Source organism: Apteryx mantelli, chromosome 15 (genome assembly GCF_036417845.1).
Source record: "Apteryx mantelli isolate bAptMan1 chromosome 15, bAptMan1.hap1, whole genome shotgun sequence".
Lineage (NCBI taxonomy): Eukaryota > Metazoa > Chordata > Aves > Apterygiformes > Apterygidae > Apteryx > Apteryx mantelli.
Window position 1 is genome coordinate 3,904,771 of NC_089992.1, and position 21,208 is coordinate 3,925,978.

Genomic DNA, 21,208 nt, shown 5'->3' on the forward strand with positions numbered 1-21,208 from the left:
GGGCTCGAGGCGAAGCCTTGGTCCCAGCTCGCAGAGCTAGCTCGGGGGCTCCGCTGCGTGCACCAGGCAGTGCTGCGCCAGCCGTTCGCGGTGTGCACAGCCAAAAAGGAGGGCTGAAGATGAGCAAACGTCCTCAGCTGCAAAAAGGTCTCACTGGAATGGGCACTTCTGTGGGCACTGCAAAAAAGGTGAGGTTTCACAAAGGACATTGCAAAGAAGAGCCGGCCAGAAGAAGCAACAGAGCGTTCTGGAAACATGAGCTGCCCAAACAGCAGGAGCAAAGGCACCACGGGAGGTGGGACTGAGGCCGCCTCTCCAGGAAGCTCGCGCGGCCCTCCAGGCTGAGCGGCTTTCGCTGACATTTTGGGACATTTCCATTTCCGCATTTAAACAACGTGTCAGATTCTGCAAATCTTCCTTACGTAGTAAAGTACCATACCTGAGCAAAATCTTCAGTGCTGGGCCAGAGCTTTTTAACGCTGGTGCTCCCATTGCACCGCTGCCCTTCACCCTGCAGGTTTTCTCCCTCAGCAATACGGGGTGCCACACTTTTCTTTACAACTACGTTAAAGAAGGGCGAGTATAACGAGCCCTCGGATGTGGGCAAAGCAACTCCCTTCCGCACAGCTTCAAAAGGGAGAAACTCAGGACTCCTTGAGAGCTGCTCACACGGCGCAGGGCTCCGTATCTGCGGGAAGCAGCTCTCAGCGAGGAGTGTGCTGATATTGGTCTCGCAGGGTCCTCAGAAATTAGACTAAAATAGGGGAAAAAAAGAAAAAAAAAAGGATGAACGCCACCACAGAGGTGTATTCCTGCATCCCGGGGTTCGAAAGCTACTCATGGAAACGTGGGGAAGGAAGACGGATTGTTCTAACGCAGTGGAAAAGCATTGGGCTAAGAGATCTGCTGGAAGGATGCAATGGAAAAACGGTAAACACTTTGCAACTAATTAAGAACCGTCTCTGCTAAATTGCGCCAGTTGGCATTTTCATACGAAGACACAATAAATACATTGAAGAGCCTCTCCAACAATCTTTACTCAAAGAAATTACATCTGTATCTAATTCAAAGGAAAATAATGTACTCTCATGTGAAGAAATTATCCATTGTTACACTGCCAAAGCCAGAGAAACATCTAGTAAGGTGCTTTGAATCTTGTGTTCTCCGTATTTCTGACACGTACAAAAATTCCCCAAGGCATCCAGATTTCCCTGATCTTGACATTTGTGCAGAACTCGATTTCGAGCCGCTGTCTCCACAGCTGAGGGGGGCATCCCCTGAATTTTCTTAATTTGGGCACGGAATAAAAGGCAGGTGGAGCAGAGCCGTTCCTCCATTTCTCCGTTCAGATTTCACAAAACTTCCAGAGCGCACACAGCATAAAACCTTGCACGAACCATTTCTCATTTTATTGGATAAACGTAACGTATTAGTAACCCAGAACAACGGCAGTCTGCTTTCTTTTCTTACCCTTCACTGAATTACGCATTCTTCTTAAGTTTCTAGTTTAAAAGGAGATGCTAAGGAGATCTGACTAGATCTTAATTATAATATTCAGACTGGCCTGAGTCAGTCATCTCCAGAAAGAAACGACTAATGTTGCTAGCAAAGTGTTTGGCTTTTATGAAAACAACCTTTTCTGCTGATTCGGATAGATTTTAAGAATCTACGCTTGACTGTATTTGCGAGCACCGCAACGCAGAAACGAGCTACAGCAGCTTTGCTCCGCATCACCCCAGAGGCGCGAGGAGCAGCCGGCGCTTCCAGCGTGTCGGCGGGGAGGCGCGCTGCCGGGGAGGACGGCGAGCCGCGCGGACGGAAGCGCGCCGAGGCGCCCGAGCCGGGACGCGACGCGACGCCGGGCCCGCAGCGGCGACCGGCCGGTCACTGCCTCTGCGTCACGAGCTCCTCCAGCGCCTTTTCCCTGTGGTTCTCGCAAAGCAGAAGGACCTCTTTGATTTCGTTCTGCTGGAAGCCCATGTCATGGAACTGAGCCAGCAGATGCAAGAACTCGGCTGCCTGCAAGGAGAAGAAGGAAGAGAAAGGAGCGATTTTATCATTGGCTTTTTAAGGCAAATTCACTGCAACGTTTCAGCGGAAATAGCCTTGTGCGACGGGGCTGCAGTAGGGCCGGATAACGCGGCAGGGGTGTATTACAGCGGAAGGGCACTGCCGAAACCCCTGCTGAAAGCCGACTGGCGAAGGGAAGACGTACAAGGGCTAGTTTCTAAAAGCGTTCCTTTACTTCAACTTTTTTTCATAAGAAATATTTAATAAAGTGAGGCTCTAACTTCCTTGCTCCTCATAAAATTAAATATGAATTCCAGTCAAGTGTTTGTGCGCATTACAAAACTATTACACGAAACTGGGGAGAGCCAGGAAACACAATCTGGAATTCATTTGTTCTGCTTTTTCCTCCCTTCCTCAAGCTGGGTCTCATTGCCACAACGTCCCACCTGGAGCCACGTTCTCAATAAACCGCCGTCTGCCTAAAAAAAACGAGGAACAGCCGCTTTCCCTGTGCAGCGCTCCTATCCGGAGGCGAGCCGGGCAATCCTGGGTGCCGTGACAGTCGACGCTGCATCAAAGAGCACCAGCCCAGATTTCATCAGCAGGAGGCACCTCCGCGTCCTCCCGCCGCGTGGGGAGCCCACGGGGCCGTGCAATGCCACCCCACGGCTTTGGGCCCGCGTACGCAGGTTCACCACGCGCGCAGCAATGGGGTCTGCTCGTCCGGGAGGCTCCGGACCGCGTCCGGGGCGCACCGGTACGTGCAGCTTACTGGAAACAGGGTCCCGGGGGACGCAGCCCCAAAGGCTGGGCGCCGCGCCGCCCCGCTCTGACCTTTTTCTCCGAGTACTGGAACATCTCCATGGCCTCCTCCACCTGCCCCTCCTCGTAGCCCTGCTTCAGCAGCCGGTCGCAGGCACGGAGGTAGCCCAGGAACTGGAGGAGAAGACAGCGAGGGTTAACGCAAGCTCCAGGATGCGGGGGATGGATGCTGCACCGCTTCCTTGCGCAACCTCCGCGGTGCAGAGCGCTGCGCAGGGCTCGGTGCCCCGCGGCTCCCGCAGCGCCCGCCGCCGCTGTCTCGGGGCCGGGTTTTAAGGGAGACGGGAAGGCTCCGGGCAGACCCGTCCTGCTCAGACAGCAGGACTCCCATGGCTTCGTGGGGGCAGGTAGCACCTCGGACCCCCCTGGCTCTCCCAGGGCGGGAACGGGAACAAAACCGAGGGAGGACGGGACGAAACCAAAAATATGAACGGTCTGAGATAAAAAGTAATGATCTAATGGTTAGTTGGAGTGTTTTTTTTCCAAAGAACGGAGCCCGCCTGGGTGAGCAGCCAGGTACGCCCTGACCCCTCGCCCGGGCTGTTGCCGGGCCGGCTTTGATGTGCGGAGCTCGGCCCCGGCGGGCTCGCTCCAGGACCCGAGCCCGGAGCCCACCCCCGGGGGAGGCCTGGCCGCTGTCGTTACTGAAAGCAAACAGTTATTTTTGGCTTTCCTCGTTGTTCTTGGAGTGCTGACAGCACAACTCCCAGCGGTATCTTTTAAATGCCGCAAGAATCATTCACTGTCCAAAAACATATGTGACAGACAATAATAAATGAACTATACAATAGCGGAAAGCAAATATCGCTGCTTGGAGAAATGGCTGCGGCCCCCCGGGTCTCCCTGAAGCCGCTCCGTTTCATCCAAGGGGGAACGGGTTCGTGCCGCCCCGGATCCGCAGCACTGTCCTAGCCAAGCAGAAAGATTCAGTAAAAGGCCATAAAGCGCTCAAAAAGTCCAAAAAAGTCCCGCAAAAGTTGGCTAAACAGCTATTTCTCCAGCAGCAGAGTAAGGAAGAAGTTTAAAAAAAATGTAAGCTTTAAAGAGCAGCTTGTCAGCTCCAACATGAGTTATTCACTGGTCGTTTGCGTTCACAACCTGCTTTTATTTCCCTCGTTACCTTACTAATTAAAACCCAGGATCACTGTCATTCTCTCGCCCTGCTTTAGCAGCAACAGCCGCTTTCCGTGTTCGCTGCCGAACGCGGACAATCTTGGCAATCTGACATTTTGTTCAAGCTGAGCATGAAATCCGTGCTGTTGTCGACTCAACGGTTTTATTGTTTAGAAAAAAAAAAAAAAGTCCTCAAGACTAAACAAAAGCAGGTTTTTAAACACGACGACCTGCTAAGCTCTTGGGCTTAGCGTTGGGCTCATCTCCTGCTTGGGAAGGAGGAGGAACGTATCCGGCTCACCCTCGAAGGAATGTGCTTAAGGGCCAGCGAGTTACGTGCTCCGGTTTCCCGGGCAGGAGCGCTGGAGGGGCAACGCCGGACGGGCACGCTCTGCCGCTGCGATGCGGGCCGCTCCGATACTGCCAGCTCGCAGCGCTTTTCCCCCCGCTCTGCATCTCGCAAGGAGGCAGCTTACAGCAGCTTCACAAACTGCTGGCGTATAACGTGACCTCGAGACTCTTCCCCAGCGGATCAGCAGCCTGCGAGTTCATCTCTTCCTTCAGTTGGTGCTACCCGACGTGATAACGCAGCAGTTTAGCTTTTCCCATCAAAGACAGGCTTGTGCAGTGAGTTAATCTCCTCTCAAGTGCTTTTTTTAAAGTTGTTTTTAAATCTTCCAGGTTCCCGGTACCACTTTGACTTCCAGCGGAAAGGTTTGTCTCTGTGAGGTCCCGGCTTCAGGTGCTCCGAGAACTGGCTGCTTAAGCAGGGCAGCGTTGGGTTTAACGCCCGTCATTTCACCGACCCCCTCGGCACGTGGTAATGACACCTGCCCGCAAGAACGGGGACGACTGAGAGGAGAAAAACCAGCAAAACCCACTGAAAACCCAAACGATGACTTCAGGCCAGGGACAGGTAAAGCCAGCGCTGAGAAGGTCCCCGGGGCGCTGAGCGTGCAGGGACAAGCGGCTCTCCGACGGGGCAGCGAGATCACAGCCAACGCGTGCTTTCCTCGCCCTGCTGCTAACGGGCCTGTTTAACTCACTGCCGCAAGCGCTGTCACCGAGGATGTAACGTCTGCAAACGGCGAAGAGGCTCGGGGAGTCACCGAGCTGGTGGGGACGGCTGATGAGAGGCTTGCAAGAAGCTCTGCAGATCTAGATGGCCGCTCAGGGGAAGCGAGCAGATTCGCGTGGAGGAGGAAACGCAGCAGGTCTCGTATTTTGCTGCGTTATCGACTCTGCAAGAAACTCCACGGACGTACAGAGAGAGACGGTTCGCAGCAGAGCGGGGCCAGGAGGCGGCTGATGCGGTGGGCTGTGTTCCTCAGTAACCCACCTTCATCCGAAGCATGTGCTGCCGGCTACGTGGGGAGAGAGCTGCTGAGTAGCTGTAGCCATCTGTCGTGTCTGATTTCACAGGCAGATCGAGAGCTCCCTGGATCAGCGATGCTCTTCCGTCCTCTGCTCCCGTAAGGGTTAGCCCTTGCCCGCGGCTGAGGCTCCTCATCCTCGCAGAGGAGCTCCTGCCGCACTGGGGAACGCTAGCCCCGTCTGAGCCTTTCGGAGAGGTTCTTCCACCAAAACCGAGAAGGCGTTGTCTCTTTAAGGCAGAAGACTTCGAAAAGCTCCCTCTCTCCACCCGGGTGGGTTCTCTCAGTTTTACTTGACTTTGTGAAGAAATTGAGCAATTTTTGGCTACCATCTGGTGCCACAATCAATCTTCCTGTTTGAAGCTGTCATCGTCACACATTGAAACCCTGTGTGACACCAACGAGCAATGAAGAGCGTCCACGGCTCTTGTTTCTAAACTTTAGTTGAAACACATTTTCCAGGAAGGACTTAACCTAATTTGGTAGTTCTGTACTTGTAATAGAAGCCTCAAGAGCTAGGCCTTACATTTTATCTTGGTTTTATTGGGGTTAAAGGGGGGAGAGAGGAACTTCTGGTGAAGACTCCGGGATATAAGGTAGACTTCATAGCTCAGTGCATTAATCACCTCTCCAAGAGAATGGGATTCCCTGGATTTACACAGGAGGGAGCAGACTGCAGCCACTTCCGTCTTTAACAAGACGCACCGCTCCGGGCGATACACCTTCACATCAAAGACAGCCGTGGCTACAAGACACGCTTGCACGGCTCTCCACCAGGAGCGTGGGCTGCGCTCTGCCCATTTCCCTGTATCGGTGCAGACAGAAACCTTTACGAATCAAACAAACAAAGCTCCCTACTTTGGCTTTCAGCACCACTCGCCTCCAGTGAGAGCGGGGTCTGGGAAGGCTGGTCCAGCCTGGAGCAGGGTGGTATGTTGGGGACAACCCGGGACAGAGCCGGGAGCTGCGCGATGCAGCGGAGCAGCTTCATACGTGGACCAGGACACGTGCCAGGACCAGGCCTGGCGGATGTCCGTCTTACTAAGCCACAGCCAAGCTCTTCTCCCCCTGCAAGAGCGTAAATCCTGCACGCTGCTCCGCACGGTGCTGCGGCCGCCCCGGGAGAGAGGCTGTGCCGTATCCCAGGCAAGCGCCCGCCTGGCAGGACTGTTCCCTGCACCACCCCGGGAAAAGGGAGCTGCGAGCTCGAACCGTCTCTGCCTGCAGAGCCGCGACCCCCCGGCCGGGCTGTTTTATAAAAAGCAGCTTCCTCCCCCTCCTCTGCCAGCGCGGCGACCCCGTTCGCGCTGCAACGCGCACTGCGCACGCCTGCGCTCACCGGCCCCATCGAGACAGAGGCGGCACCGCAGACGAACCCCGCTCGTCAGCGTCACCTGCTGCACGCACTCCCCCCTCACCCGAACGTTCCCCCACCCCGCTCTCCCCCCGCAGAAATCAGGCAGATGCAAAATCCAGCCCCGCCAGTCCCTCGTCTGGGACGAGCAAGCCCAGCCCCAGGTTTGCAAAGGCCGTTGGCTGCAGCCTGCTCATCCCTTAGAGGCGCTGCACACGCTGAGGCCACCCGGAGCGCAGGATATCCGTCCGGACAAGCAGAGAGCTCGGGCTCCATAGCAGGGGGCGAGGAGAGGCTACGTGTTAACTTTTCACAATAAATTCCAGGTTAGCATAAGGGCTCCCTCAGTAAAATAGCCCGTGACCCAAACGCACTGCTCGTGCGGATTCAGTGGTTGCTCCAAAGCAGGAATCTTGTGTTTTGGAGAGAGACCAGACAAATCTTGGAGGTATTTACACAGTCCCATTCTGACAGGATGAGCCATGGAAATAATCATATGAATCTAACAGCCGGAAAAAAAATGATGTGCAAAAAGTTTCCATATACGGGGGCAAAATTTGTGCTTCAGAAGGACACTAGGCTTTAAACAACAGATTTAAAGGATAATGTTACCCAGCCGTTATTACTCACTGAAAAGTTGAGCGCAACTCATTGCAGTTACATTACAGCAAAAGTGAAGATGTGTGATCTAACGAAAAACCCCGTTGACCAAGTTCTTATACCAAAGCGGGGAAAACTCCTCCATTTCCCCAAAGCAGCCAGAAGTCCATCCCGGGCAAAAAGAGAGTCGTTCACGGCTGTTCTTTACCGAGTGCTTTCCATAGCATTTCAGTAAAGCGACACCAGCTCCACCAACCTGGCTCAAACTCTGCTTTCCCGTCTTCTGGAGGGTGAGGATAGCTTTGTGGGCCGGATAGCCCAAGGCTATAACGGGCTCGATGAGGTCGCGCTCCTCCTGGCTCAGCGCCGAGAGCAGGTCGGCCGCTGAGTCCGGATGAGCTCTGTGGGAACCCGGCGGCCGGGCGGGCGCGGAGGCCGGCGGGAGGCAGGCGTAGGGGCTGAGGGACTGGAACACAAACAGAAAAACGGTACGTTCGCTAATTAGGACGCGGCCGCTTACGCGACGCCAGCGTTCAGCCCTAGGCAGAACCGTGCGGCGGATTCCTTTCCGCCTCTCTCCAGAGCGGCGAGGTGATTGCAGGCATTTAAAAGCATTGCTTCAGCATTTGCCATTTAGCGTAATTTCATTAGCTGGCACAAGAAGAGGAAAATTCCCATAAATGGAACAATCCCCTTTGGGTTTGGGTGTGCATGTGCGCGTCTGTCTAAATAAAGGATCATGTGTTAGCGAGCATGGATGTGACTCTCCCTGCTATACATCCTGTCCGTGCCTTTTTTCCCAAAAAAGGGGGTGACCTCCCTGAGAGCAGAACTTTTTGCGTTTCCCGAGCAGCCCGGTACAGACCGGGGTGACGACGCCTGCCGAGCAGAAACTTGGGAAAACCAAGACGTGCACTTCGCAAACAAAAACAAACAAAAGACTCCAAGTGGCTGTTACTGTATTTGGGGACATCTACCACGATTTATCCACAAGCTCTCTCTTCAGAGGAGAGCAGACTTAATTAAACCCAGGCCTAGCTACACATATAGATCAAAGGAAACAGCACTCACGGGTGTTCGTGCACTAAACTGATCAAAACCAGCTTCCTCTCCCTGGGAATCCCGTCCCTACCTCCAGCAGTAAATGCCATCCTTGTCCTCGGCTGGCCAAGCGAGGTGCAGCAGTGCCAGCCGGGAGGCGATGCAGTAGGTGGTCACCTTATGTCCTGTTTACGCTGTGATCTTTATGAGATATATCTTACTTTTACTTAAGTTTCTTTAATAAAACCTTCATCGTTCCTAGAAATTACCATGCAAGAAGAAGCCCTCGTCTCGGTTCGAGGCTTTAGCATTCAGTATGATGCATTTGGTGCAATAGCTGACCAGACTGGGGTGATGGATTAGTAATTAGTCGTAGCAGCTGTTCAGTGTACAAATACACATAGTATAATTAAGGAGCGGCTAAATGCCTACGTCTAATGCTACTACATATAAATAACACAGCCTTGCATGTGTCTGATGGTTTTAATTGCAGATCTGAAGTAATTTGTCTTGTAAACCTCTCAAGGATCTGGACGAAACGTGATGTTTTACAACACTGCACGATTCAAACTTAAGACAACAGAATGCAATATTTACTCCATCATTTCACACCACTGTCTCTATGGTTAAATGATCAGTATTTATAGTAGGACTATGAAGTCTAAGACTTCCTAGGCTTTTCTTAAAAGACAAACAGGATTTGCAACAGAAAGGGCTGCCAGAGTTGCACGACAAGAAAGGCGAAGGGGCCTTTTCTAGCTATAAAACAGCGAGCGTGGGGAACGTTTAATCTGAACAGCAGAGGCAGAGAGACCTAGGGAAGAAGGGCGAGCAGAAATGACCCCATTTTTGTGTCTGTTCAAACCCTGGTTTCTCTTCTGGGACCCTCAGGAGGAGCAGCTGTGATGGTTATAGGAAGGCAGAAACTCCATTTATATGTGATAGGGGGAAAAAATGGAGAGGGAAGAGGGAGCAAAGCTTATTTCACTTTTTTTTTTTTTTTAATGTTTCCATTGAAAAGCGAATAAATCATTTTGCTTGCTAGGGGGGGAAAAAAGGTGGTTTTGATTAGGGCAAATACACTTTTTGATGATGACGGAAGCTTTCTCACAAAAAAAAAGTATTTTTAAAACATTACGGCAAAAAAGCCTGATTCAGTTCTTAGGAAAACTCGCCAGACGTTTCTCATTGGTTTAGTGCTCGCGCAGAGCCCTTTTGGTCCTGCTTTGCTACGCAGGACTCGGCAAGCAGGATAAAATTTTTGCTCCGTGCGATGCTTTGCTTCCTCCCTCCGCTCCCCTCCCGCGGCTGCATAAGCTCGTTCGACTTCCGCAGGCAGCAGCAAGCAAAGGGATACGCGAGCAAAATATCTCACCGCGACGGTGGGCTTATGCTTTGTTATCGGCGGTATCGACGCAGCAGAGGATGGCGCCGGGGGACCGCAGCAAGGAGGAGCAGGAGGAACCGGCGTCAGGATGGCCGGCCGGGCGGCGTCGGAGGCAGACCAGTATTTAAGGTTCCTGTTAGTCCGGGGGCGCTGGTGGAGGGACGACAGCGCGAAGGCCTGTTTCTTCTCCGCGTAGGCTCTATTCAAAGGATGCACCAAAGCAGCCAGCTTCCTCCGGGCTCCTTCCAGCTCGTTCTTCATGTTGTTGAATATAACCGTGGACCTCCTCTGCCTGGCCAGGTCTGGGCTTGCCGGCTTGCGGTAGCCGTTCTCTGACGTGGGCTCCAGCAAGCCCGGCGATGTCTTGGGCCTGGCCTGGTGCAGCCCGGCGCGAGGAGCCACAGCTCTGCCCACCTTTTTCCTTCGAGCTTTCTCTTCTCTGTCGTTTTCTTCCCAGGAGGTGGAGGAATACTCGTCATCCTCGAAGTACCCTTCCTCATCGGAGGGCCAGGCCTCGCTCTCCGTGTCGGAGAGGGCGCTCCGGCTCTTGGCGTGCCCGCGACCCTCCGCAGCGGCGCTTAGGCTCACGCACCTCCGCACGGGGCAGGCGCCGGCCCCGCCGTCCTTGGCTCTCCCCACCGCTGCCTCCTTGCTCTCCACGCTGGCACCGTAGCTGTCCTTGGGGTCCACCAGGAGCAGCCAGCACGGGGGAGCTGTGGGGACAACCTCGGAGGTGGCCTGGCGGCAGGAGGTTTGCTGCTGAGAAGCAGCCTCGATCCAGTAAAGCACCTTCCTTTCCAGCGAGAAGTCGTGCTGCGGAGTAGTAACAAGCAGTTATTCGGGGCGCCTGAAGCCAAAGCGCCTGGCGGGCGGTCGAACGCCCATGCGGCAAAGCAAACGCTTCGCGCCCGGCGTGTTAAAGGCTGCGCCGATCCGAGACGCGCTCCCGTTTACCCGAACATCAGGACTACGCGTGCCAGGACGGCAAGAGCGGCCAGCGCTAGCTGCATCCTTAGAGGCAGCCCCAACTTTTGCACTTGGAAAAAGCTGCCTACACAGTTATTACTGTTTTCAGTCCCGCTTAGAATCCTGCTCTGAGGTGTTTTGCGTCACCTTTACGGCTGGTGGGACAAGAGCAGTGAGCAGAGGGTCCTGCCAGCCGGCACCTCTCCACCTGGATCCCAGCTGCACGGGTGGCACCGCACCAAGTCACCCGCCGAGGGACGTCCCCGGCGCACGGAGCGGCACAGGGGAAGGCGCCTTCGGAGCCGGGCTCGTTTGCGAGCCCCCGTTAGCGGCACGCGGGCTGGCACCCGCCCCCTCCTTGCCTGCGACCCCGCGCGCCGCGCCGGGCAGAGCTGCTTCTGGCACCTCGACAGGTCACAGGACGGAGGAGCCATTTCCACATCCTCTGCCTTAAAATATAAATATGTTTGTGACTTAAATCCAAGGGCTTCCTGGAAAAAACGAGTCTCGTGTGTCCCAGCGCTCTCCAAACAAGGTCTCCCTGGCCTGGCACACGAGTACATTCACAGGACAGGAATGCTGTTTTTGCTGCTCTACACCCCAGGGCAGAGAACTTGTCGGCTGCGGCAAGAAACGGACCCAAACCGATCTCCCCGACGAAAACACCACCGCGTGCTTAGAGAAAGGCTGCTCCGGACTGCCGCTGCCCAGCGGGCGATGGTCTCCGGCGAGGAGCACGGACGCGTCGCTGCCCAGCGCCAAAGCCGAGGGCTGGGACTCGCCGGGGCGAGCGGGGACGCGCACCGCTGCCGGCAACCCAGCCCCGGCCTCCGCGCAGAGGGCCAAAGCGGGCGCGCGAGCGTTTCCTCCGGAGAAGTCCCCAAAACGTCCGCGCGGCAAGCGTCGCGTTAAACGTGCGCTGGGCGTTTGGGATCCGTCGGGCAGGAGCAAGCAGAAGAGCTGCTGCCGCCTCCACAACCGACTTCCCAAGAGCGAAGCGCGCTGACCCCACCTACGGGCGAGACTCCTTAAGGCACGGCCCAACACACCAAGCAAATCCGGAATCACAGTGGAATGAAACCGTGCTGGTGTTACCTGTAACCTAGAGAGCCGACTCCAAATGTTCGGTGTAAACGTAAAAGCAAAGGGTTCAATCCCCTTCTGGAGCACGAGGAGCTCCATCGGATTTCTACGCTGGGGCTGAATATTGCTGAGAAAGCCCTTACAGCACCAGCGCACGTTCAAAACCAGCGTAGGACCGAACCATGAGGCAGCTCACAAAACGTCAGAGGACGCACGGTGCCAGCACAGGTGGTGTCACCTGGTCCCATCTCGCACAGAGCCAGTGGTGACCCTCCACTGCAGAAGACTCCCAGAGCAGGGCCTGAAGCTTGTCCTTCACGAGGCCTCCCGAAGAAAATACCATCCTGCAACTCTCCATTCATCCAATCTTCATGCTTGGGTGAGATTAAAAAAAAATGAACCCAAACCAACCCCTTCCTCACACCCACCACCGCAAATCCTCCTCACCTCCGCCCACTCTTACTAAAAACAGCCAATGAAGAGGACAACGATTTCAAGGAGAGGTCCTCCTTCTCCTCTTTAGCAAAGAAAAAAGAATATTGCTGAATTCCCTTTAACGTCCCATGGGAACGGACCCGCACGCGGCTCTCGGAAGGGGCCAGCTTACCATGGTGCTCACGAGGAGCTCGGCGCAGTCAGGAACGTCGATGGCCGGTGCACTAATTAAAGCGCTTTCTCTCGCCGAGTCGCCTTCCAAGCTCCTGACCGTTCTGAACGGTACTTCATCCAGGTAGCTCATTCCTGCTGCTCGGTATTTTGCTGTCTGAGGAAGGAAGAAAACAAAAACGTAAAAGGAAGGGCTGGAGCCTGACTGAACCAGCACGGGAGCGACGCTGCGCTGGCCTAATCCCAACGAAGGTGGGTGAGAGGAGAGAAGAACGATGTGTTTCGAGCGAAAGGAACACAGCTTTTCACACCCGGCTTATCAGCAGGAGGCACTGCCCTGCCAGCCTAGCAAAGAGCAGGTGGTGCACCAGGCCCAGACTTGCAAAATCTTAATTAGTAATAGATATCAGGAAGATTTAAGAACGATCCGAGCAGAAACAGTGTCCAAGGAGGACACTTGCCAGGGCCCCGCTCTTCACACCACTTCAGCGCGACCACGGGCTCAGAGAAGACGACGGTGCTGCAAACCCAGACGGGTCGGCATAGGCAGCATAAGAGGAAGCACGCGTGCCACCCGGGAGCAACCTCCCCGTGGGCCGAGCCGTCCGGCGGGCCGCCAGCAGGCCGCTATCCGTCCCGCGGAGCCGCCCGGCTGCTCCAGCCGACGGCTTCTCCCCAGACGCCGCAGCAGCTTCCCGAGGAAGCAAGGGAACGAGGAAGCTGCAGCTGCACTTCGCCTTATCTTCTGCCCGCAGTGGGGTGAACGATTACCGTTGCACCCCAGACGTGGCCAAGCCAGAGCTCACGTGACTTATTTTCCTAAACGCAGAACTATAGAAGGACCTACGCTTTATTCTTGCCTATTTTTTCACTTCAGTAACTTCTTCAAAGATTCATTTTGGTGCATCAGGCAAGCCACAGTGTTAGAGGGATGTTGAATGAGCCACTTTAAGGCCAGATTAGCTTTTAAGAACCATCTAGTCATTTTAAGTGTGCTGATGTTTTTTAGATTAGGAATGGCAGTGGAGAGAAAAACTTCTGGAAATAGTGGCATGGAAAATATTACTGCAATAATATAGCCATCAGTTCTGTACAAATGACTCAATTTAGTAAAAAATAAAAAATAAGCCACTACTTGTTGCATGAGGTCCCGAATCCCCCGCTTCCCAGGGATGACAGCATGCAAAATAGTTTCCTTTATACAATGTTGACTGGCAAAACCTGATGGTAAGTCTTCCAACAAGTTGTGGAATCTAAAGTCTGTGCCTATTTTAAAAAATTTCCAAAGCAGCAGTCCTCAACAGTCTTTCTGAAGACACAAAAAGTAAATATTTGGCATTACATCAGTATCCACAGAAGTGCTTTCCCTATTTTTTTTTTTCTTTTAAAAAGAAATGGCTCCTATGCTAGTGAGGATAAACACTCCAAAAAAGAAAAGCAGCAGAATGTATGCACAGGACAAAAAGCTGCCCATTAGGTTAATCTGAAAATAAGGATCTAAAACGGGAAACTGCATTTGAGACACTCCATTGCTTACATTCGGAAAGAATGCAACAAGCGCCTCCTAGACTGCAAATTGACAGCGCCGCACACAATCGCTCGGTGCAACTCAGTTGCTCTTACTGAATTCACAAAAGAGTTGTCACTCAGCTGCTTACGCCAGGATCACTTAATGCCCAGGGCTGCAGCGCAGCCAAAGAGACGATAACCCGCTTTGCTAGGCCTGCACGTGTGCTTCGGCTAACGCGTTACGCACGCAACGTGCCCGAGTCCTACACAGGCCGAGGCCATCTGCTTTCAGACGTAAGAGGGCTCAGCGTAAGCTGCAATCCACGTAAGTACCGAGCAAGAAAACGCGTGAAAACATCCGCAGTCGAGGCCACGCTCCCCCCGCTCTCTCTAGCTCGTTAAAGTCACCGTGCAGGCGCTGCCTGCAAGAGGAAAAGCCCGTTCGCGTAGTTCAGGGTATAAAGTGACTAACACCTCTCCGCAGCTGTGCAGCATCTATCATTGCCAACGGTCATCAGGTGCAACGGAAAGCGGGACCTTGTTGTCCGTCCCCTAAAACAGAGCTACTTGTTTTTAAATGGGACTTTAAGGGATGAAGACAGGTAGCAGTGAATATATCTGAAGCCACTACGAGGCAAATACAAAAGTTGGTGTTGACAGATCTGAAATCCGTGTTATACTGAAGCTTCCAAAAGGCACAGGCTTGTTTACAGACAGAAAGCCGTGCTTTCTTTAGAGTCCAATGTCAACAGAGTTAAACCCACATCAAAGTCCAGCTGTCCCCTGCAGAGACAGAATAACCTATACCTCAGTAACTTCAGCTGCCGTTTAGTTATTGTACCATATTATCATACTGTATTTCATCGTATAAATATCGTGGTTAAAAAAGGTTCCCACAAACATTCATTCCCAAAGCAGCTATTTAGAAAAAAAAAAATACATTGAGGTGAGGAGTTATGGCTATGGTAATGCTCTTAGTCGAGAATAAGAGGGTCACTGGTAAACCCTTACACCAAAAAGCAACTTCTACAAGCGTTCTGACCTCATCTGCTCGGTTACTGTTTCACACCAGCCCTCACTAACGTCACTGTAAAGATACAGGCTGACAAGCACACAGACATGCATCAGGAACGGGGTATGCCCTACAAGCATAAAAACCTGAATTACACTGGGACAAGTGAAGGGAGAGGATGCAAATGAGTCTTGGAAACCCCTATCAACCCCTTCTTGTCTTTTGGGTTACAGTATTTTTTAAAACTTAAAATAGTAGGAAGTATCTTACTATACTTGGACAAATTTGAATGTTAAGGTAAATATTAAATTAGAATACAAGTTTTTAAATAATCAGTATACCATCTCACACATTTTTTCAGCTGTGATTTTAAACATTCCTCTTTCTTCTGCGGCTTCAACATCTTACCAAAAATATAAAACATTTTAATGCAAAAGTCATTAGACAGCAGCAAATATTTAGAATAAACCACATAAAACCTGTGAGTTAAATGTAGCTAAAGCTAAATTCACATCAGTAGCTGGCATTTTCAAGTCTTATTAACAATATAAGGTTATCCTTACCTTCAGATGCTGTCATGCACCTTTTTTCACAGGGTAGAGCAGCGCTGCTTTGCCACTGCTTAGTTCTTTAAACTCTTGCACAGTCAAACAAGCATCTGACTTACATTTCTGCAGTTTTAAGATTATAGGAGCTTAAGTAGTTAGCCTGTCTCATCAGACACGCTGACGGGATAAGCAGCCTAACTATTTAAGCAGGGCATCCTCTGGTCACCAAGCTTCCTGCATCGAAAGTGTTGCTTCTGCAATTGTTTTTGCACTATTTGAACTTTTGCTATTCATCAGGTAAGACCTGATCTAGTCATAAATGTCTTAGGGTACCAAAAAGCTAAAGAGCTGGGATAGGAATGGGAAGAACGTAGAGACAAGCAAACCAGAACCCCTGTCTTTAAATACTTCACAGTAAGTTGTATTTTGCGGTGCTTATAGGTAGGCAACACAACACGGGAGCAAGAACTGCACACTTCTGCATTCTCATACAGATCCTAATTCTTTCAGAAACGACTAGCTAGTGTGCTCTTACTAAGAGAAACCAATGCAAAGGTTCGGCCAAGAAACCGTGAGCATCACGTACAAAGCGCAAGTTAAAGGTGCTGAACCGACCAGCTCAGACTAGGCAACCAGGCGCTGCCGCCTCAGCGAATTACACAACGTCGCAACGCGAAGAGGTAAGGAGTGGGAAAGATTCAATCCTTTCCCACACATTAGGGCTAAGCTAGAAGAATGACTGCATCTCTGGAAAAATTCCACTGCAATCTATCTGCATAGACAAAAAAAGCCCCCAAACCATATGGCCCATCACCGTTTTAGGCAAGTTGGCCAGAACATGGAAGGCTTTGAAACCAGAACCCTCTGACGCCTGGTGAGAGGTAGAAGTCCCTCCGCACAAACCTTTTGCCCGCAGCTCTCCCGACAGTATGGGTCATGTTTGATGCCAAGTACTAAAACAAATTTCTCCCTTGGACCAAAGATGTTTCTAATAAAACAAAACAAAACAAATTAATTTTTCTCTATTTATTCAGTACCAAAAAAAAAAAAAAAAAAACCTTACAAAAACCAGAGCTGCATTTTTAAATCAAGTATAAATGATCTCCCCTATAGAAAAATGACTATATTATATATTACATATATTAGACATAAGTATTATATATAGGCAAAAACAATTAGAATAAGTTAGATTTCAGCTTTTGCACTTTTTTTTCCAAGCAGGCTTATTTATCAAATTTATATATATATTCACATGACTATCTGACCTATTTCAGCATGAGAGGAAATTTTTTCCATCTTGTGGTACCAGTTTTAGCCCACAAAAGCAAAATGTCAACAGCTGATAACAATCAAGCTTTAAAAACAAAACAAAACTAAGTCTTGTTTGTATTTTAAGGATTTGTTTCAACTTGTAATATGTTCCTTCCTACTCACAAAAATACAGAAATTATTCTGACAGTGATGCTTGACATGCTTCATTTAATAAGCAAAATATCGTTCTTATTAATGTTTTTTTTTTTCTTCTGGAGATTTCGTAATCTTGATTTAGGCTTATAAAAATAAAAGTGACTAAAAATAGCATGCTAACATTGGTACAAATAACTTTGTCAGCAATGTTACTTTATTAAGACTGAGAGCTGTTAGCAAAACTCATAGTTGGATTACAATTCCATACCACAAGATGTCTAACAACTTCGTACTTGCTTAGGTATTTCCCGGCAGATTCAGAAGGCAAAAACATCTCTTTAATGGTTTTATTCAAGGAATTCCAGTACCTGGCTACATGCTAACAACCAGAAACGGGACCCAAGGATGTTACTTCTTCTTTGGACCCTCTTTCCTCTCACACGTACACACACAACTATAATAGAACATTGCTTCAATGTTAAAACGATTCAGTGATAAGTTATCTGACAGCAGTGGCCCAAGTGTCATTCGTAGGGAGACTCGGAAGAACCCATCCTGGAGGGATGCAGCTTCCTTCAGGGTGATCAGCTGGCACCAAGTACTGATCCCATTCGTGCCTTTAACAGAAAGAGTGTTGTTTGAGAGGATATCCATTCCAACTCACCTTTGTAAATAAGATTTATTATACCCACATACATATTTCTTCATACTGATCAACATACAAATCCACTATAAACTGTACTCTAAAACATTTCTCCAAAGCACAAATGCGAAAATTAAATACAGAGTCACAGGAAACATACGGTGATACAGAGAAGTGCACTCTGCCTCACAGTGGGGTCTGTTGGATACAACTTTATCGAGCTAGAAGCAGAGTATACTTAGCTGAAAAAACAGGAAAAGAATGCATCACATATAACTATATTTGGAAGTTAAGGAACTAAAAGGACTATAATTTTACAATCTCAACAGACAATAGTTGTCACCTCAGATAATGAAATATTTTGTTTGTTTTTACCTGATCTGGATTAGAGCTGGTACAGAATGCTCAGCTTGTAAGTAATATTCTCTGAAGGGTTGCAACAGATGGGTCAGAGGAAATTCATCTGTTAAAACACATACACAGAAATTGTTCAGTAATAGAGACTTCCAATTCTAGTAAGTCTTAGAAGCCCAAAACATGCCAACTCATATGCCACTCCCCAGCTAAAACTTAAAACTGTTCTCCTATATAATATATAAACAATTATTTACATGTTTTGCACATCATTATCAGTACTGCTGTAGAGAAGTCAAGAGTAATACTTGACTTCAAGTCAAGAGTTTTTCTGCCTTTATCCTCTAAAAGAGGTGAACATACGGATACTGAATCTTTACAGATTACCCAGGTCACACTTCTTGAATCACCAGAATAAAGCATCTATTGGGTGTCTGAAGTCTATCTATTCTGTTTATTCCAAATTCAGCTTAATCTGCAATCTCTTCTTGCAAAAAATTATGAAACCAGCCCGAAGTAGTATTGATATACTGCAGTCTATACTGAATAGCTAGCAGTTCTTCTTACATCACATTTAATAACTTGTTAAAAGCAGTTAAACTCTTTCACTATGTTTATCTTATCTTTTCCTCAGAATATAAGTTATTCCAGCAGATGACTTCTTTCTCCTCTAATTCATGTCTGCATTTTAACTTTACCTCCTAAAAGGTGAAAAAAATAAGAACAGTTAACTCAACATGCAGAATTTACCTGGATCCCCAAACAGTTTGGAATCAATTTCACGTTTTTGCTGTAGAAGTTTTTCCCTTTCCTTCTTCTGTTTCTTCTCCATTTCTCTCTTCCTTTCTTCCTCCTGTTCTCCCTCCAACATAACTCTTAATGCCCGCTCTTCAGCTTCATACAGTTCCGTACGATTTTTGAGTAAGGTTCTGAGACTCTCCACTTGGTTTTCAAATGCTTCATCCGCTGAGGGAGGTGGACAAACACCTAAACAGAAAGAGAATTAAGCTGGAATTTTTAAAATTCAGAAGGAGCTTTCTTACCAGACTTAAGAGCGCAGTTTGCAAAATCTCAAATGAACATAAGCCTAACCTCGCTAAGAACGATCTTGCTGTAAAATGTCTTTTATCAAGAAAGAGCTTGGAAACCAAGGAACACAACCATCGTATTCTCTTTGTTATCCAGATCTTTTATAGCTATCTTTGCATAATAATGTAATGAAAATCACTAATAAAAAAGCAGTTGCTTTCAAGCTGCACCTTGCTAGTCAGTGCAGAGGTTAAGATATTCTGCACGCACACCCCATTATTTCCTGTGGGTTTGCATAAAAGGTTCGTTAACATCTCATAATTTACCTTTCCTTCCAGCAGCCTCTTTTCTCAGTTTCCTAAGCTTTTCTAAAGCACGCAGGATGTCTACCATTCTCTTTGTATCAGCTTGTTTCTTCCTTACTTCAGATAAGACACTGTCAGCAGCAGCTTTAAGTTCCCGTTCCTGTGAGGGAAAGAGAAAAAAAAAATCAGAAAGGATGCATGAAGTAGCCCATGAAGACAAGAATGAAATGGGATTTTCAGAAAGATTAGGGAAGCATGAGTGATCCAAAGTGACTTCCTATAGTAGCACAGCCATAGCAAAGAAGTCAATCATCCATCATTTGGACTTTTTACAGAAAAGGTAAGACATGACAAACTTCAGAAACAAAAAAATAGAACAGAGGAATGCGGAGCAATGCAAAACTCCGGGCCAAAACAGCTGTGGAATTCACAAAGCCGTATGACCTTTAACTACAGAAAGTTGGGAAAATGTACAATATACAGAGACCGTCCTGATTGCAGCACTCTGCGACTAAGGAGCATTAGCCTGCAACTAAAGAGCATTAAGACGGCATGGCCTGAGCACAGGAGCTCTGCCACGACGGCTCTCTCGTGCCAGCCCGCACAGAGGCCTCTAAAGCCCTTCTCGCCAAAGCCAAAAACGCCCCCACATTAGACAACGTTACGCCCAGCTGTGGAAGGGCAGCAGGCAAACGAGCAGCTTTACGGGGACGAGGCGAGGTGGCGAGGCAGGGTGGCGAGGCAGGCCGCTCGCGCAGCGGCGGGGTCAGCAGCGGGCACAGCCAACGCTCCGGCGACTGAGAGCGTCGAAGCGCTCGACACGGCCCCATCCAGGCCGGGAGGCCACGGTGATGGAGCCAAACCGTCCGCGGGGCCTCGCCACGAACGGGAAGGGGACGCAGGCCTCGGAAGCCGGCGCCAGAGCGGGGGCGCGAGGGCGCAGACGGGCGCCGCCGTACCCGGTTCTTCTCCTCCACCTCGTGGACGCGCTTGGCCCGCCACCGGTCGATGGCGGCCTCCCGCTCGGCGGCCCGGGCCGCCTCCTCCTCCCGGGCCGCGCGGGCTTCGCGCCTCCTCTGCTGCAGGCGCAGCCGCTTCTTGCGCGCCCGCTCGGCCTTGCGGCGCAGCGCCTCCAGGCAGCCGGGCTGCCGCAGCGGCCGCGCCGCCTCCCGCAGCTCCCGCCGCGCCGCCTCCGCCTCGGCCCGCGCCCGCGCCCAGCCCGCCGCGTCGCCGCGCGCCTCGAGCCGCCGCAGCGCGCCGCACAGCGCCGCCAGCCGCGCCACCAGCGCCAGCGCCGCCGCCGCCGCCCGCCGCGCCTCCTCGGGGCCGCCGGCGGCGGCGGCGGGCGGCGGCGGCGGGGCCGCGGGGCGCCGCCGCGCCAGGAACTGCGCCAGCCACAGCTCGTCGCGCCTCCGCAGCGCCGCCTCCTCCTCCTCCGCCGCAGCCGCCGCCGCCGCCTCGCCCGGCGGCGCCGCCGCCGGCCACGGCGCGAACAACGGCGCTGCCGGCCGGGCGGGCGGCCCCCCCGCGCCCACCGCCGCCGCCGCTGGGTAGAAGCCGCCGCCGCCGCCGCCCGGCGGGAAGGGCGGCCCCGGCCCCGCGGCCGCCCCGGGCCCGGCCGGCGGCAGCGGCGGCGGCAGGAACGGCGGAGGCGGCGCCGCCGCCGCGAAGGGCCCCGGGCGGGCGGCGAAGGGCGCGGCGGGCGGCGGCGGGAAGGGCCCAGCCGCCTGCGGCGGGAAGGCGCGGAACGGCGGCGGCGCGAAGCGCCCGGCGAACGGCGGCGGCGGCGGCTGCGACATGCTGCCCGCGCCCAGCGCCCAGCACCCGCCGCCCGCTCCGCCGCTGCCGCGCCGCCCCCTGGCGGCCGGGAGGAGCCGCCGCGCGGCCGGGGCGCGGCCAGGGGCGGGGCCAAGGCCAGGGGCGGGGCCAAGGCCAGGGGCGGGGCCAAGGCCAGGGGCGGGGCCGCCCCGCGCCCTCCCCCTCGCGGCGGCTCCCCCAAGGCCCGCGGGCGCCTCCAGCCACGCGCGACACCCGCCCGCCTGCAAC

General features: G+C 51.9%; 2 protein-coding genes across 2 annotated transcripts; both read right to left on the reverse strand.

Moving 5' to 3' along the window:
• Positions 1-1,019: 1,019 nt before the first annotated feature.
• On the reverse strand, positions 1,020-17,284 carry UBAP1L (ubiquitin associated protein 1 like). Its single transcript, XM_067305269.1, has 7 exons — positions 17,200-17,284; positions 16,328-16,412; positions 12,357-12,512; positions 9,689-10,513; positions 7,529-7,738; positions 2,845-2,946; positions 1,020-2,019 (listed from the first exon to the last, which is right to left on the reverse strand). Exons 3-7 carry the CDS (start codon positions 12,486-12,488, stop codon positions 1,885-1,887), a joined length of 1,404 nt encoding a protein of 467 aa, XP_067161370.1. The 5' UTR covers positions 12,489-12,512; positions 16,328-16,412; positions 17,200-17,284; the 3' UTR covers positions 1,020-1,884.
• PDCD7 (programmed cell death 7) lies at positions 17,028-20,961 on the reverse strand. Its single transcript, XM_067305268.1, has 5 exons — positions 20,122-20,961; positions 19,184-19,322; positions 18,579-18,815; positions 17,850-17,937; positions 17,028-17,448 (listed from the first exon to the last, which is right to left on the reverse strand). Exons 1-5 carry the CDS (start codon positions 20,959-20,961, stop codon positions 17,331-17,333), a joined length of 1,422 nt encoding a protein of 473 aa, XP_067161369.1. The 3' UTR covers positions 17,028-17,330.
• Positions 20,962-21,208: the final 247 nt, after the last annotated feature.

Excerpts from the sequence above, each read along its gene's own strand:
- UBAP1L (XM_067305269.1), bottom strand. The coding sequence starts at position 12,488 with ATGAGCTACCTGGATGAAGTACCGTTCAGAACGGTCAGGAGCTTGGAA. Across the intron at positions 7,739-9,688 it reads AGCATAAGCCCACCGTCGCG|TCCCTCAGCCCCTACGCCTG; the intron begins GTGAGATATTTT and ends TTTGTGTTCCAG. Across the intron at positions 2,020-2,844 it reads TCCAGTACTCGGAGAAAAAG|GCAGCCGAGTTCTTGCATCT; the intron begins GTCAGAGCGGGG and ends TTCTCCTTGCAG.
- PDCD7 (XM_067305268.1), bottom strand. The coding sequence starts at position 20,961 with ATGTCGCAGCCGCCGCCGCCGCCGTTCGCCGGGCGCTTCGCGCCGCCG. Across the intron at positions 19,323-20,121 it reads AGGTGGAGGAGAAGAACCGG|GAACGGGAACTTAAAGCTGC; the intron begins GTACGGCGGCGC and ends TTTCCCTCACAG. Across the intron at positions 17,938-18,578 it reads CAAACTGTTTGGGGATCCAG|ATGAATTTCCTCTGACCCAT; the intron begins GTAAATTCTGCA and ends GTGTTTTAACAG.